At 35.7% G+C, this 16325-nt stretch overlaps 2 protein-coding genes across 6 annotated transcripts in view; one reads left to right on the top strand and one right to left on the bottom strand.

Moving 5' to 3' along the window:
- Positions 1-859: 859 nt before the first annotated feature.
- On the bottom strand, positions 860-3471 carry LOC138183117 (Golgi resident protein GCP60). The gene is made up of 4 exons (XM_069119693.1): positions 3086-3471; positions 1722-2779; positions 1574-1633; positions 860-1501 (listed from the first exon to the last, which is right to left on the bottom strand). Exons 1-4 carry the CDS (start codon positions 3273-3275, stop codon positions 1400-1402), a joined length of 1410 nt encoding a protein of 469 aa, XP_068975794.1. The 5' UTR covers positions 3276-3471; the 3' UTR covers positions 860-1399.
- Positions 3472-4284: 813 nt separating this feature from the next.
- fdl (fused lobes) overlaps positions 4285-16325 on the top strand; it is a 36968-nt gene continuing 24927 nt past the window's right edge. For 2 of the 5 annotated variants that reach the window (XM_069119698.1, XM_069119701.1), the window contains exon 1: positions 4290-4776. The gene's annotated coding sequence lies outside the window, so the exon portion shown is untranslated. Of the gene's footprint in view, positions 4782-16325 lie in introns of all 5 variants that reach the window. The other 3 variants (XM_069119699.1, XM_069119702.1, XM_069119700.1) reach the window with 3 other exon arrangements.

Consider the following 16325-nt stretch of genomic DNA (forward strand, 5'->3'; position numbering starts at 1 on the left):
ATTAAACTATAAATAGTATAATTAATTAACACGAGAATTAAATTACGTCGTAATAGCTGTAGAAAAATAATTTTATTAAATAGGATGCACATTGATTAACATCAGAATTAAACGTTAAAATTTGAAAGTGTCTCTTCCAACGAAATATTCGAGCCTTCAACGTTTGAGAATTCAACGTTCATCGATTCATAAGTTTATAGTGGCAGATATCTAGGCTTTAAGATGTAATCGACGATTTTGAAAATTAACTATCCAAGTTTGAATAGTCGAATGGTGTTTATCCTTAAACGTGAATTGAACTTTGCGTTGTTACGAATCAACCATCCATCAAAGCATTTCGATTAAAAATGAATATTACGAAAATTTGGCTATAGCAAAAAAGAAATTGTATATTGCCAAGAAGGCTTTCGCGGATTATTGCTTAATGCTCACACGATCTGAAACCGTGGTATTGGAATACTCATTGCCATGCAATGTTTAAGAACATAAACGTACCCATGCCGTCTCAAAAAAAGTGCTCTTCTAAATAAAAAATTGTTAATATGCGGTGAATTCTGTCCATTATTGCGCGATAATTAGGTAATGCGTTTACATGCGTTACGTACACGCATATTCGTTTGCGTAAAAAAGCCTGTAATTGTATACTGCTGCATATGTAATTATTATGATTATTATTAACGACGATATACAAATCATTCTTGTAAAAACAAAAAAAAAAAAAGAAGGAAACGATATGGTATAGTATAATAAACGTTGACACAAAAAAAGGAACTTGTTTCCTCGAAATATTTGCTACTTTTGATTAATCTTTTACACGCATATAAAAACCATTATGAGGAAAAAGTGAAATAACGAAATGGTTTGATTCCAATGTATTTTTCTAAAACGTGGGATAATGTTAATAAAAGTATAAGTACAGACACGAGTGAGATAATAACAAAGATAGACTAAAATCTTTATCATAAAAGAAAACAATTATTACGCATAAAATGACCGATACATTACTGGCATATTATACAATCGAATATGACACTAATATACCGGACTGTTAAAACAATTATTCGCGATACACGGTTTGCTGTTGTTACCGACGTTTATACACTTAACTTTTTCATTTTACTTTGTTTTTTATAAACATCCATGGGAAAGGAAAAGATAGGAACCTTTCTTTTTTTACTTGTGCCCACTTTGCTTGCCATATTAAACAATAAAGTGTCTTTACATAACCATAATAAATATATATTTGTGTTTCTTCTTGTAAACACTTGGTGTGAACAGAAATAACATATAGGACTCTTCATTTAGTTGGACTAGCAATATTGGCAAATAATCGCATCAGGCTAGTTCTCAACGATAGTATGATCAGTGAATTGCGCAGTAGCTTTTTTTCTTAATAAAGTTAATTTTTCACATAACCATTTTGTGTGTAGTAGACTCGGTAATAAAGCGTCTTACTTCGCCAAAGTGAATATGTATTATCGAATTTAAGAAGATACACACCCTGTAATTGGAATATATAAGTACGATAATATTTACAAATATTAGATTTTTTCAAAGATATATTTTCATTTACCTGCCCTGGGTATCTATGACTTCCTGCATAGACTTCTTCTTGTGAATCTCTCCTGAAAATCTGCAAAAACAATTAGCATAAAAATACTAGAACCATGAAAATTGTTTATTTCTATTTCTGAAGTTAAAAGGTAAACTGATATATTTACAGGTATTATCACGCTTATAGGTGGTGGCAATGGTTTGTAATCAGACTGAATTATACCATTTGTTACTCCACTTTCTAAATCATCTCTTGTTTCATATTCATCATCCTCTTCCTCTTCTTCTTCAGACTCACTAATATGTACTGATACTTGATTTGTTTCTGGTTTTGACCATTCAAAATATAGTCCAAAACCAATATCATAGCCATCCGTTGCAAATTCCCAAAATAAACACAAGCCATCTTCGTGCGTCGGCACCCTAACCGTTACGATTTCTCCATGACCAACTTTAATGACTGCATCACCATCTTCTCTCCTAATGAGTTCCTTGAAGGCATCCACACCCTGTCTAGTCCACATTTCTGGTGGAGCTATAGGTGGGTAATCATCTGGCAATTCATCAGAATCTTCTCTGTTCAATGTGGCCGTTTCATTTGTTTCTTTTGGCTCTTCCTTCTCAGCATTTTCTATTGTGGCAGTGTTTATTTCTGGAATTTGATCTTCTATGACTAATTGGTTTTGATGTAATTGTTGCATGTATTGATGATAATGTTGTTCTTGCAATTGTCTTATTAGTACTCCTTGTTGCTCTGGATTGCCAGGATATTGTTGCTCCGCATACATTTTGAATTGGTAATATGTTTGTTGATTTAAGGCATCTTGAATTTGTCTCCTCTGTATTTCTTCCTTTAATCTAGCTTCCTCCTCTTTCTTTCTTTGTTCATCTAATTCTTTTAACCTCCTTTCTTCTTCTACTTTTCTTGCTTCCTCCTCCCTTTTCAACCTTAACTTCTCTTCGATGTCCCTTCTTTGTGCTTCTACAACTGTTCTAAACAGGGGACATAGCTTGTCTAACAAGACTATAAATCCTTCCATTGCCTGTTCCTTGGATATGTCTCCTAGATTTTGCCATGCTAAGCGTCTGTCCTTCCCAATTACATCCAACACACCCAAAGGTGGTGCATTCTCTGCAGTACATTTGCCATGCGTTACTTGCTGGGTAAAAGCCACTAGCTTTAATTTGTCTTCATAAGACAAATGAACAGCTTTGCCTTCCTTTTCTACAATTTTTACATAATTTGTATAATTGACATGTTGGCATCGAAGGAAGATAACCTTATCTATACATTAAACTACTGATGGAAAGAAAACATAAGTCTACAAAATCAACAGTAAACTATATACATATACACCGATCAACAGTGAAGTTCTCATGAAATTTTATACTTCAAACTTTAGACATGTTGGAAATATATAACATAACAATGTAACAGCACGTATCCGCACAGACATATGGTTTTTCTAACATAACTCAAAGAAGCGAATAGCTATACTATTTTAATAAACTGACAATATGATTGACTCACCTTTATAAAAATTGACTGCGATTTTGTACAGTTCCTTAGTTTCGAAACCCCATAGATGAGGCTCCCACCTCTTTCCACTCTCCTTGTCATTTTTGTTTTTCGCCAAGTCCTCCGCAGATATCGCCAATTTCTCGATTTTCTGCTCTACCGAGGAAATGTCACCATTGGTGTCCGCCATTTGCAGTTGCATTGACACGTCAAATATTGTTAGAAGCGCCCTAACCTTCTATTTCTAACAATATGAAACATTTCAAAAATCTTTATAAAGATCACGCAACTAGAAAACTATTGCACTTTTAGATACGTATCAGCACACGTTACATTTACAACAACGTTTGCATACGTATAATTTGGTATAATATTAATAGCCTAAACCCTTCCCCTTATTGGTCCCCTTATTATGATATAGTATTATCAAAATCAAATCGACTTTTATAAATCGGTTTCTACATAACTAGAGCAATTGCGAAAAGAAATGTGAGCAATTAAATGAATAAAACTGTTTAAAGAAATCATTTTCTAATTAAACCATGTAATTTTTTTAGTATATAAAGTTCGCACTTTAAAATACGATTTTTAAATTTTCGCGGGTAATTCAAATGGTCTAAGGTGTATATCACGATCTCTTATATCTTCCTAATACAGCTTCTAAAATAACAAAACACAGAAATATATAGCATAAAATGATATAAAATGATGACAGATAAGATACAAATAAGAAAGAAGAAGTTTTTACATTTCTGCCTTATAAAATCACATAACATGCATATGATACTTTCTTGTTTCTAACATTTAGAGAATAGGAAATACTTAATAGAGAAATGACAGCATGTACGTACCTAAACCGGGTACGTAAGTAAATTATAGCAAGCTGAAGATTCGCTTTATACGCGTAACAGAGACGCGTAATTACTAAATAAAAGCGTACCTATTGCTGCCGGTTTAATAAAGGAAGAATTTTATATAACCATCGTCTCCACTGTGTTTGACAATAAAAAGAAGTCTAAACATAATTTCCTTATTCTTCATATCGAATTGTGATTGTGCAAAGTGTAATCTTTTTTGAGGTCGGTATTTCAGAACACGTAAATACCATCCCCACAACCCATCCGTAATTCATTCAAAGCGACTTTGAAACCCACGATGGCGCTGCTAGTTCTCTTTTCTGCCTCCAGATGTCTCTGCATTCGGGAGCAACACGTTCAGTCAGCGACCGAGTGTCGCGAGTGTAGCTCGTTAGTATTGTGACTGTGACTCGCTTATCTGAGCGTGCTGCTGAGCGTAATGTAGAGGCGCGGGAGAGGCAAAAGCGTACGGACGCTTTCGATTCCGTGGGAGATCTGGTCGGTGAGTGACGGACAGATGCGTGCGCGACGAAGTACGCTTCAGCGGCTTCGATGTCTCGCTGATTCCGAGTAACGAAGTCGTTAAGAGCGCGTGCGGGCAGCAAATTGTGTGCCTCTTTTTTTCTTATTTTTTTTTTTTCGACATGGTAGGGATATACCGTTATTCACGAACGTTTCTCCGTTTCGATGCCTCCCCTAAAGCTGCATAAATCGACGGTATACCTGGTATACCCCGAACGCTAAGCCGAAGATCGATTAAAAGAGAAAAACCGGTTCATGGAAGTTTCCTCGTGGAGAGAGGACAACGCGGATAACGCAAGCTAAGAAGCTGTCCTGCGGAGCAAGGTTAGGTGAGTACACTTACCAATCCGGCACCGCTTTAGTCGCGTGGTACAAAGCGTTTCACGCGTTCCTCCCGCTGCATCGATTTTCGACCGCGTATTCCAGCCAGATTCTTGCCCTGTCAGCCCGTAGTTGGACCGTTTTTACGGTTTGTTGTTCCCTGTCGCGCGTTTGGCTAGCTTATAGAGACGCTCGTGTATATCGTACTATGTATACACGGACAAAGGCGTAACCTATTTACATGTATACGGGGTGACCTAGCAATCGTCGTACAATCGGCTACAGAATGACTCTGCGTGAAAAAACAAATGGAAAATGTAGAATACCATTTTTCCATATGATGCTCCGTTTTCGAGGAAATGGAGTTTAGAAATCTGTCAAATTAAACTTGGCTGATTACCGTCTAGGTATGAGCAAATAATCGACAGCAGATTATTCTACATGTAAAAAGAAGTTAAAAACGCACGATAAAGTTTTTCCGTTGAAGGCCATATTGTCAGGAAAATAAAATGTGGACGTGTTTAGTTGGAAACTGATCTAGTAGGTACACACGCGTGATAAATTTTCATAAATTATTTTTCTCAAAAAAAAAAAAAGTATTACACGAACAATTTTATTTTATACTCTTGACTTGCTTCTTTACATAGAATCGTTCTATCGGCAATCGTACTACGATTACTGAGACACCCTGTATTTACACGTACGGCCTCTGTACGCCGACACCTACGTGTGGCCATATCTTTGTGGGACACAGGTGAATGGAAAGGACTATCCACGATGTATGTTATGTGAGAGAAGTTCTCGAGGAAGCGTGACGTGACACGGTTCAGTAGGACGCGATCACTTTGGAGGAGGAATTGATCGGGTTGCGTTCAGAGCAGCGGCCGCTACTGACACTCTAATAAATCTGCGGACCTTTAAAGGTTTAAAACCTGATACAAATCGATGTTTAAATGCATCGTGATTACCGCTCATTCTGCGAAGAGTCTCGCACAGGACGCGAACTCCGTTTGCATACAGTACTCTGCAAAAGTCTTAGACCGTTCACGATAGGAATCTTTTAATAACGATTAATTGTGTTTTTAAAGAATGTTTTTTCATGATGTTATACAGAGATGAATATTACCTGTTTGCTGTTTCTTCTGACCCATACATTTTTTAGAAATACTTGAGCAAGTAAGCTTCTACATTAGCAGCGTCGTGTATCATATTGTTTTGTTTCAAAGCCATTTTGCATTTCCAATCTTTTTTAGTCATTGATATTTATATTTTATATTCATTCATATTTTTCGTTCATTTCCATTATATTCGTTCGTTTATATTTTTATATTTATATTTTATATTCATATCTATATATAATATTAATATTTTATATTCTTACCAACGCGAGATGCGATTAAAGTCAACCGCAAAGTGGTTGTTACACTCGCTGTATTCACTTATCTCGTCGTGTCTTTAAACCAAAGATTCCGTTAATTTAATTAGGACAAAAACGGAAATGCCAGTCACAATTACGATCTAATTCACACGGAACTTTTTTAGAAATTATTTTACGTACGAATTTTCACTATTTCGCTTCCTTTTATCGTCTCACAGGTCGCGCGAGCTATATTTTTAATACTATACAGCAAATATTATTTTAATATCTGTTATTCATGGAAATGTTAACGAAAAACAGGCGAGTTTTAAAATTTGGAGCAATTTACAACGTGAAACGTTTCACGTGGAAAAAAGTCGACTAATGTTTTTCAAGCTACCGACAAAAGGGATCGCGGGGGAAAAAGGAATAAAAACGCATCAGAAACTCGTTACCAGCAGCCAGTCGGTAGTTTTTTTTTCGTTTTTCTGAAAACGATTCCATTGTGTTCCACGTCGAAACGAAAATCCAGCGAACGCACATCCTTTGTTAATATTTACGAGGCATGTAATTACGCCAGATCGGCCGAATTTCATTTGGCTCGGATTAATATTACCATGCCTGCATCGAAATTAGAATTCTGCGCTCGAGTCAATCGTATTGATACAATCGCACCGATCTTATTCCGATTAATATCGCAGAAGAAACAGAAAATTGGGTTTTTACCGAGACAGGAAAATTTTCAAAAATATTATATACAATGTCTTGAATTTACTTCGATGATTGTATACTTTATATATTTTTGCGAATCAAAGCTTCTTGAGATCGAATATAGTTTTTGTAAAGACTGTAAGAAATTTTCAAAATAAGAGATTTAAGGATCATGCACAAGAACTTTGTCGCATTAAATTGCTCGAGAAATTGAAATCGGTCTTCGTAAAGGTGAAAAGATTTAAAAAATTTGTTCGCGTACTGTCTGATCCTACATCGTTCTAAAATGGAAAATCACGAACAAATCTTCAGAGCAACGAATCTAAAGCCTGTTTAACGTTTCTCACGTTCGTACCACGTTAACATCTTCTCCTATTTTTTCATCATTATTTAATTAATGCGCTCATGACACGACACCAGGAAATGATGGTTAATTCAATTTAAACGCGGCAGAATCTGGGTTAGTTCCAGATTAGAATTAGATTAAAATTAAGTTAAACCTCCACGGGGCAAACTGTCACCGTGTTTCCGGGAAATTTCATTCTACAAAGATAACCTTGTCGGCAAATCGTTTACACGTCTCTCAACAACGATGGTATCGAAATTAACATTTTTATCGTATTCCTTTTTGATCTCCAACTAGACAATCTATATATATGATGATTCGAAGCAGTTGGTAGCGTTTGTGCATTGTCGACCCAGAAATTTTTTGGCACGGTAAAATTCGGACATCTACTTTGCTAGCGCACCAAATTTGAGGACGCGAAACGCAACTTAAAAATACCCAACAATATGCGATCATTTCTAACTGACAGAATACAAGATGAAAAGACTAAGTTGCCTAAAAGAAATAGATACATGTAATTATACAAACTAAATTAATTCGTTAACTATTTTAGAGCTATCTAAATATTTGCTAATTAACATTACAAACTACGGTTACCAAATTAAGCACGCAAATACCATTTAAATATTTATACATGTAAGGAATACGTGTGATTATATTAATATCCTAATCACTAATACCCTACCAGCAGATGTGACGATAGACAATAAATAAAAAAAAAAAAAAAATTGCAAGAACTAGAATTGAGTAGGATGTAGCTTCCGTAGATAGAAACGTAGATTTTGAATTAGGCTTGCTATCGTATTATCGTACTATCCGGACTTTGGTAGGTTAAGCTTTGGTAATTTTCTTTTGAAGAGATCGAAGAGATGAAGAGCAAACCGTGAAACGTAGTACCGTAAGTTTCACGTTTTAAACGCAGTCATACGTAGTGCAATTATTAATATTCGTTTCCTGTAAAAAGTTGGAATTATCTTTTGCGTCTGATAGCAGAAATGCTGGAATTCTCAAAGATAAAGAGACAATTATTTCCCAACTCGTTCGTTCCAAATTCTTCTTCATTTTACCACTGTTCGAAGGTCGATACAACGTGACTGATGGAAAACAGACTTTGTCCTGTTCCGCGTATAATTGTTAAAAGTATCCGATCTACCCTGTCAAGTTTTACACCAAGAAACACCATGATTTTATTTTATTTATCCAAACCATAGTTCATACCAACATCTAACGAGGAGCATTATCAACGTTGTATAACTAATTTGTCGATGTAACGAATCGGAATTGAACTCTGCAATTTGCGAGCTTTCAATCGGCGCATCTGCAACTCAGGACGTATTTTATAGCGAGGACCTCGAGTTTTGCAGGCCAAGCACCAGAAGACGGTACAGTCTGTTTAATCGAGTTTGAGCCTGTTGGCCAGTCACCTTCCAATTCCATTTACGAAGCAAAGTCAATTCCCTTTAACAAAATCTTCCTGCGAATGCAAGCAACGCGCAGTTTCTACGTTTCTTATCTGTCGACGAAAACAAGAAACGTTGCAGAACTTTTTATCTAAAAGCGAGGCTCTGAAATATGGCAACACCAATCCGGCGATCGTAGACGAACGCCGGTTACGTTTTCGTCATTTTTCGAACGAACAAGTTTAGAATAACAGGTTTCTTAGATAGAGGTCGACTCTCTGTTCTGTAACTCGCTGTATGGTAGGCATCGTATCAGTAGTCGAAGAATGAAGCTGAGTCGAAGTCCTTTCACATTGTTTGAAATATACACGAAGAGGGTGGATCGGGGAACTAGGCCAGGCTCGAGTTCCTTTCTCAATGAATACGAAGGAAATTCGCAAGAAGGAAAATAGTATAGCTTCTTATGATTGTATCGTTCGTCGAGAGATGAGTTCTCGTTGGGCATCTTGAAGAGATCTCGGGAGAATGGAACCCTGCGGATCAATAAAATTTTCGGTGGAAATTTATAATTTTTGTTTTATCCGCAATTTTTAATTAGAATGTATCTTATAGAAACTAATCTAACTTATAATCTTCTTTTTTCTTTCTTCCTTTTTTTTCTTTTTTTTTTAATGCCCCTTTATCGAATATTCCTAGTTTTATATTTACAATTATTTGCGTTTATCTTATGGCAATACTTTAACACAATGCGCGGTTTTTCGACGTATTTTTCGATGCATTTATTATAATCGCTAGAGTAAATGTTAATGTTGTATCGGTATAAAATCAACTGTTGATACTTGGGTATAGGTAGATCCAAAGGATGTCTCCTTCCGAGGCTTCTGGATAAACCAAAGTAACAACTTTTCGCAAGTTGGTTCTCGTGGCCTTTTATACCGTGTTCATGTGCTTTGGGATATCTTTTAATTTCCTGTTGGAATTTTTTCCTTATGTTATCTGTTATCTGTTCCTGTTTCTTACATATCACGGTGCATTTAATATACTTCTTGGAACAAACGATCGCAGTAGACTGTCTATTTTCTTTGCTTTAGGATATTTGACAGCCATGCTCCAGATTTGAATTCAATATATCCATATGGGTTTGGCGATGGTCTTGTAGATTCGCAGTTTACTGTTTGTATTCAGTTTGGAGTTGCTGCTTATGAAACTGTTCATAATTTCCCTGTTACATTTTATTTCTTTCATTTTCTCTCGCGTCTGTATTTTCCAGATTAGTTTGTTGTCCAAACGAAGACCAAAATATTTGAGGATATTTGTTTGCTGGATTTCTGACTTACGAAAGTTGGCCCTTTTGTCTTTTCTTCCTTTAACGTAAAAGTCACGTGTGAGAATTTTATTAACTTCATTGTAATTTCGTTATCCTCCGTTCAGTCCTCTAACCTATGACGTAATTTCTAATTTCGTAATCTGATTTATAATTAAAAGATCTGTAAAAAGAAAGGTGTTCTTCCTTAAGCTTCTTTCGTTTCGAGAAATAAACCAGCGTCTGGCTGGTTTTGAGCGATGATATAAGTATATACCTGTTATTAGAATTTCCATATCTTGGAAATTAATGCTCGTAGAATTGTCAACTCGCCATAATTCTTATCGTAAATCTAAATTCTGTTGAAACCGATAACCCTGGGCAGTCTTTCGCAACATCAAAAAATGAAAAAAGCAGTGAAGAAGAAAAATACACGGACTGATAAATTCTCTCTCCCTCTCTCTCTCTCTCTTTTTCTCTCTGCCTCCATTTCTCTCTCATGTAGCACATTCTCATAATTGTTCTTGACCACCCACGCAATATGGGACGATCGTGCAGCCACACAAGGAAGCAGTTCCGCGATGAGTTGCACAATTAATAACATTGTTCAAGGTTTTGAGGGCAATGAAATCGAGCGCAATATCGGAAGAACGTACTTGGCCGGATTTATTGAACGCGTGCAGGCATGATAAAGTCTTTGACGCAGAAACTAGTCAATAGCAGTGATACTAGCTCCGTCGAAACTTCGTTTATCATGGTTGACTAATGAATCGCAAACACAATGAATTGCTCTCCTTTTACTTAGAAACGAAAACATTTATTTACTTATTATTTATTTAATTTGTCAATATTTATCTACTAGATGGTTAAATCGTTCGGTAGAAAATTACAGAACAATATAAATCAAAGAAGATAGAATTCGGTGAATTTTTAAATCACAGTTACCCGTAACAAATAAACTTATCGTTAATTAACGACTTATTTACAATATTTCGAGCGTAGAATCGTTATATTCGCTTGCAACTATCTGCGAAATTATGTGCTTTAAACGCAGCTTGATTATAAACGGGTTAAAGTTTATCATTATTTTAATGAATTTATGCTAACAGCAAATCATTTGATGACGCTTTAATAGCCATAAATTGCGTGCTTTTTAATTTCTGCCTGATTTATTGTCCAATAATTACCTCTGTAATATTTCTTTATATTTTTCTTCCTCCAAAAGGAATATCTGAATTATCGATTCGCTTTTACTTCTATGCTTTATCATTACGAATATAAATGTCGAATTTATTGCAATATCATTTGACTACGTTTTATCGTATTATTGTATTTCATTAATATTCATCCACTGTTTTATGCATTGTAAAATGTCCGGATATTGATTAGCGATAACGTATATGCATTCTCTGCACGTTTACGCTTTTAAACTTTTCATAGATGCATAAAACTCTGCAGTATAATAATAATTAGCTTACCTGATCGTATTTTAACCAAAGAATAACGTGATACGGGAACCGTTATTTTTTCGATAATCGATCGAACAAAACTATTTGCTAGTAATTCGTGTTATTAAGTTCATCCCTCGAGCATTTTCCAACGATATTGTTTAAAAATGGCAAATAATTGGCAATACTGTAATACACGCGCCTTGGTAGCTACTTCGTTATTCGACGACTGGCCTTGTAGCTACCGAATGTGTTTCGCTTTTAAAGGAAATTGCAAAATGGTCTTGGTATAAATCGTGAGTTTATTATCGTTCCAGCGAACCAATTGTTCCATGAAACTTGAATGCCTTGGAACTTTGTACTATTTAATTTCACATCGATTCGTAATTTATTATCACGTGCTGTCCTCGTTATAACATTTCGCTTGTTTCTGTCTCTTAACGTTGGCTTGGAATTTTACTCGAACGTAATCTTCGGAAACGTGGAACTTGAAAATTAAAGGACCGATAAATAACTTTGATACATAAATTTGTTTATCCGTAGAAGATTAAAAAAACCCGATTAAATATTACAGATAAATATTTATGACACCTACCTTAAAAAGCACAATATAGCTTCGATGTTTTTGTAGAAAAAGAGATACCATCGAGAGTTCTTGTCGCATCAATTGGCTTTTTATTTAATACCAATGAATCTTTGTTTCGGATAATTTTATCGTAGATAAACGATAAATAACATAGCAACAATTTGTTCTTGTATATAAAAGGGAAAGAAATGTGTTAGAAAACGTACGAATTATTTGCAGAATATTTTCCCAAATGTAACAAACTAAGTAACTAAATTTCCTTTTTTAAAAAGTGGCCATTTAATTTTCGATTACGATGAATAGTTATCTGGCGAATTCGCGAATTATCCTTTCGATTGCTGTGATTTCGCGCGGCACGGGCTTTCCTTGCTAAAATAATTACAACACGGTTCTTTGTTAGTCGCTTTCACCGTTTCGAGGGCATACACGAGACGAGGAAACGGCTCGAGACGATCTTGGCTCGCGTGCCATTGTCTTTTCCGCTAGTACTTTCGTGGATCGGTTATTTGTTCAAGCAACTCGTCTATCTGAACCGAAATGGAACGAGTTTCTTATCCGGCTCGTGAACAGAACGCATGTTAGACCGACAAAAGTTAATTCGTTTCGTTTGCTTTCGGTTACTTCTTCTCGTGTAATTTTAATATATTTTACACCTCTGCTATTTACAACCCTTAGAAATTAATCTCACAGAGAACAATGATTTCTATGTAAATATTCTACGAAGATATCCATATTTGTCATGGAAAATTTTACCACTTTCTTATATCGCGTAAAACTTCATCAACGATTCAAATACGTTTTCTCGCAATTAGTTGGCTCGGCAGGAAAGGATTCGTCTTCGTCTCGCTGAGAAAATATTTGGCTTTTTCTTACTGTACAAACCGGTTCAACGTAAAATTCAGAGAATCAAAGTTCGTATGGATACGTTTAATTTCACATTTTCTAGGTTTTGGCTTTTATGAAATTTCAGAATGTCTTAGATTTATTTCAAAGTAATTTCAGAGGCATATCGAGCCTCGCTTAGGTAACAACGATGACAATTTAAAAACAATCCAATGGATTATTTATAAGAGAGCTGGAAGATAATCGTAAATATTTATTCGTCAGACGTTTCTGCGAGTATTCGAATACTTTCTTCGAATACTCTACACCTCGTGGCAATAAAATAATATCTAAACGTTCACGAAGATACTTAGGTGTACAGAACAGCGTTCTTTTTCAAATGAGAGTGCACCAGAATAAAAGACAAGTAACACGCTTCACGAAGTCGCCTGAATCGAAAATATCCTATTAAGTGATGGGAGAAAAATACGAGAAACCAACGGAACAAGGGGTGAATAGGGTGGAAGTCTGTGAAAAGCCAACCGGTTTTCTCCGGTTCGTTGTTTAAACCCGAAATCCAGCGACGTTGTAAAACACGCGATTATTCTGTCGTCGAACGGTCGACGTGGATAATGAATCAGACGGTGGCACCATTACGGCAAGGCCAATTAATCGAAACATATTACGTTCCTGTTTGGAGTGCGTCAGAAATATACGCGAACTCGTACGACCTGTTTCTCGATTGTTCACGGCCTGTAAATATGCGTTAGGCGACACGATACGTATATCCAATGGTCGATTATTGAAATTACGTTAATTATATTCTATAAGTAGAAAATATTATGCAACTCTTCTATTTCATATCCTTTGGCTTGGAACGTTGGTAGAAAATTTCCTTGCTTACCGGAGTTGGAGTAATTTGACAAATTCCAAAGCGATGCCGTGAATGAATTGTCAGATATACGAGAGACTATCGATATCCAAGTAAAGCTGTAATTAGTCGAAAACCATAATCTACTGAAAATCAGGTTTCAGAGGCTTATGGAGCCTCGTTTAGGTAACAATAATGACAATTTAAAAATAATGGAATGGATTAGTTATGAGAGAGCTGGAAGATAATCGTAAGTTACGATCGATATTATACCAAACACTGATTGATAGAAATTTTTCAAATTTCCTCGTTTACCGGATTTGACAAATTCCAAAGCGATGCCGTGAATGAATTGTCAGATATACGAGAGATTATCGATATCCAAGTAAAGCTGTAATTAGTCGAAAACCATAATCTACTGAAAATCAGGTTTCAGAGGCTTATGGAGCCTCGTTTAGGTAACAGTAATGACAATTTAAAAATAATGGAATGGATTAGTTATGAGAGAGCTGGAAGATAATCGTAAGTTACGATCGATATTATACCAAACACTGATCGATAGAAATTTTTCTTGGTACAATCGGTGTCTTTCCTCTCGAAGAAATAAGCCTTCGAAGAAGCGAAGCACGGGTTTACAACATCGCGGATCGTTTCACAGCTCGTTTTACGATTTCCTCTTTCGTAACGTTCCGTCGTGACAAAAAAGGTTGCTTTAATGGGCGTGAAATAATTTATTGTCACGAATGGCAATCCACTTTCGCAGCCAACCGGAAATCGTCGAACCGTTCACGAGGGTAGTTGCTGAACTTCCGACCCTCCTTCTTTTCCAACCGACAAGATCGGAAAATGATTACACGCCGAAACTTTTCTACTCTCGATCACGAACTTTTAAATAAGGTAGCCGTGGATCTCGTAAATAGTTTCATTCCAGATGATAACGAACGATCTACGATCAACTTACCGTATTTTAATAATTATACTGATATTACGCGATTTAAAGGTTATTTAAACGCCTTTATACGTAGATATTAGAAATACGATACTTGAGATATCATGGAGTACACGTTACCCTAATTACAAGGGCTCGTGAAAGTATTTGAAGTGTTGTTAAAACACTCGATGAACCACCGTTATGCGTAATACGAAACATTTTGTAATTTTATCAGCTCTATAACGAGATACGACTATCATGATTTCACTCTATGCACAACGTACTCAACTACGCTTGAATCACGAGGAAAAATACACGGATATCGATAAAAAATAAAAATATAATCGAGACAGAAATTGAAGATAGTTTGAGACGATTTAAGAGAAACAATTTCTTTTTCTAATTTATCAGCTGGGATTTTTTAAATAATTGCGGTTAAGAAAAGAAAATAAAAAACGTTATTTATGCAAAAGACTTGAGTGTAAAACAAAGTTATATTAATACGTATCGTTTTATTATACGCTATGGAGGAAACATATGAATAAACAAATAAACTAATTTGTCGGTTAATGGCATTAGCTGTCTCGAGGGATTGTCACAAACTCCACGGTGATTAGTTTTATGCTAATTTTGCATACTGCTCGACGATAACATATCGTTTATCTTGGATTGCAATGTGTATCCGGTCCCGACGTCACACGTTTCGGAATTCGTTGAATGAAATAACTATAGATAAGCAATAACTATCTGAAACACGGGAATACACTTTGAAATTAACTTGTCACCGCGTAATCACTGACATTAAGGAGACAATTTACATGCTTGCATTATAATTATAACATGTTATTTAGTCTCTGACTGATAAGCCAGATAATAATTCATTACACTTGCAATTTTAAAGTGGAATTTTATCATTTCGTTATATACTATATCGTTACTAAAATGTGCTTATGATTTTATGTTTTAACTGATATTTTATTTGCTTGATAAGAAATTGGGAATAGATTAAACTATTTTTCCTCTGCAAGACAAATATTTCTAAACAATTCGTCAGATATTCGTCGTTTGTTAATTTTCAAAAGGAACAAGTCTTACGCTCGAATCGAATAATTCATATCGCTGTTTTTATATATTATCGTATCTATTGTCAGAAGAGATATTACCAATTCGAAGATACAGAATTCGTCGTTGTTCAAAGCACGATATCGAGTCACTCCGTTTATTTATTATTTCTCTGTTTTGTCCATTTTATCAAATTGATTTTCTTCGATTAAAAGAAAACGTTCGATATTTTCGTCGTTATCGGAACCTCGCGATATTTTCATTAATTTTCTTTCCCTTGCTTTCACCATTGAAACTAAAAATATTCTTTTCGGAACGAGAATAAATCATCGAAGAAATGTGACAAATCCAAATTCGTGGAATTTCTCGTCTCTCAGAGAACGATGTATTAAATCCTCTCGCTTATCGCGCAATTTTGTCAGATTGGTTTCCTTCGATTAATAGAATCCTCGCGCTGCACATTTTTATCGATATCCAAACCTCTCGCCAAAATTTCTTTCAATCCTTTTTCTCGTGTTTTCCTCGCCGACAAAAGAAATATGTTTTCATAAGCCGTTTCGAGGACTCCGACCAGCCACGTTAACTAACACATAGACGAATTCGCGACACTCGATCAGCTCCGCGAACGACCATAAACGAAGGCGTAATTCATGCCCGCCTAAAGTGGTCTTTAAGCTGATCAACGATATGGTTGAGGACCACTAAAGTGGCCTTC

Source organism: Bombus flavifrons, chromosome 9 (genome assembly GCF_040668555.2).
Source record: "Bombus flavifrons isolate JBK064 chromosome 9, iyBomFlav1_principal, whole genome shotgun sequence".
Lineage (NCBI taxonomy): Eukaryota > Metazoa > Arthropoda > Insecta > Hymenoptera > Apidae > Bombus > Bombus flavifrons.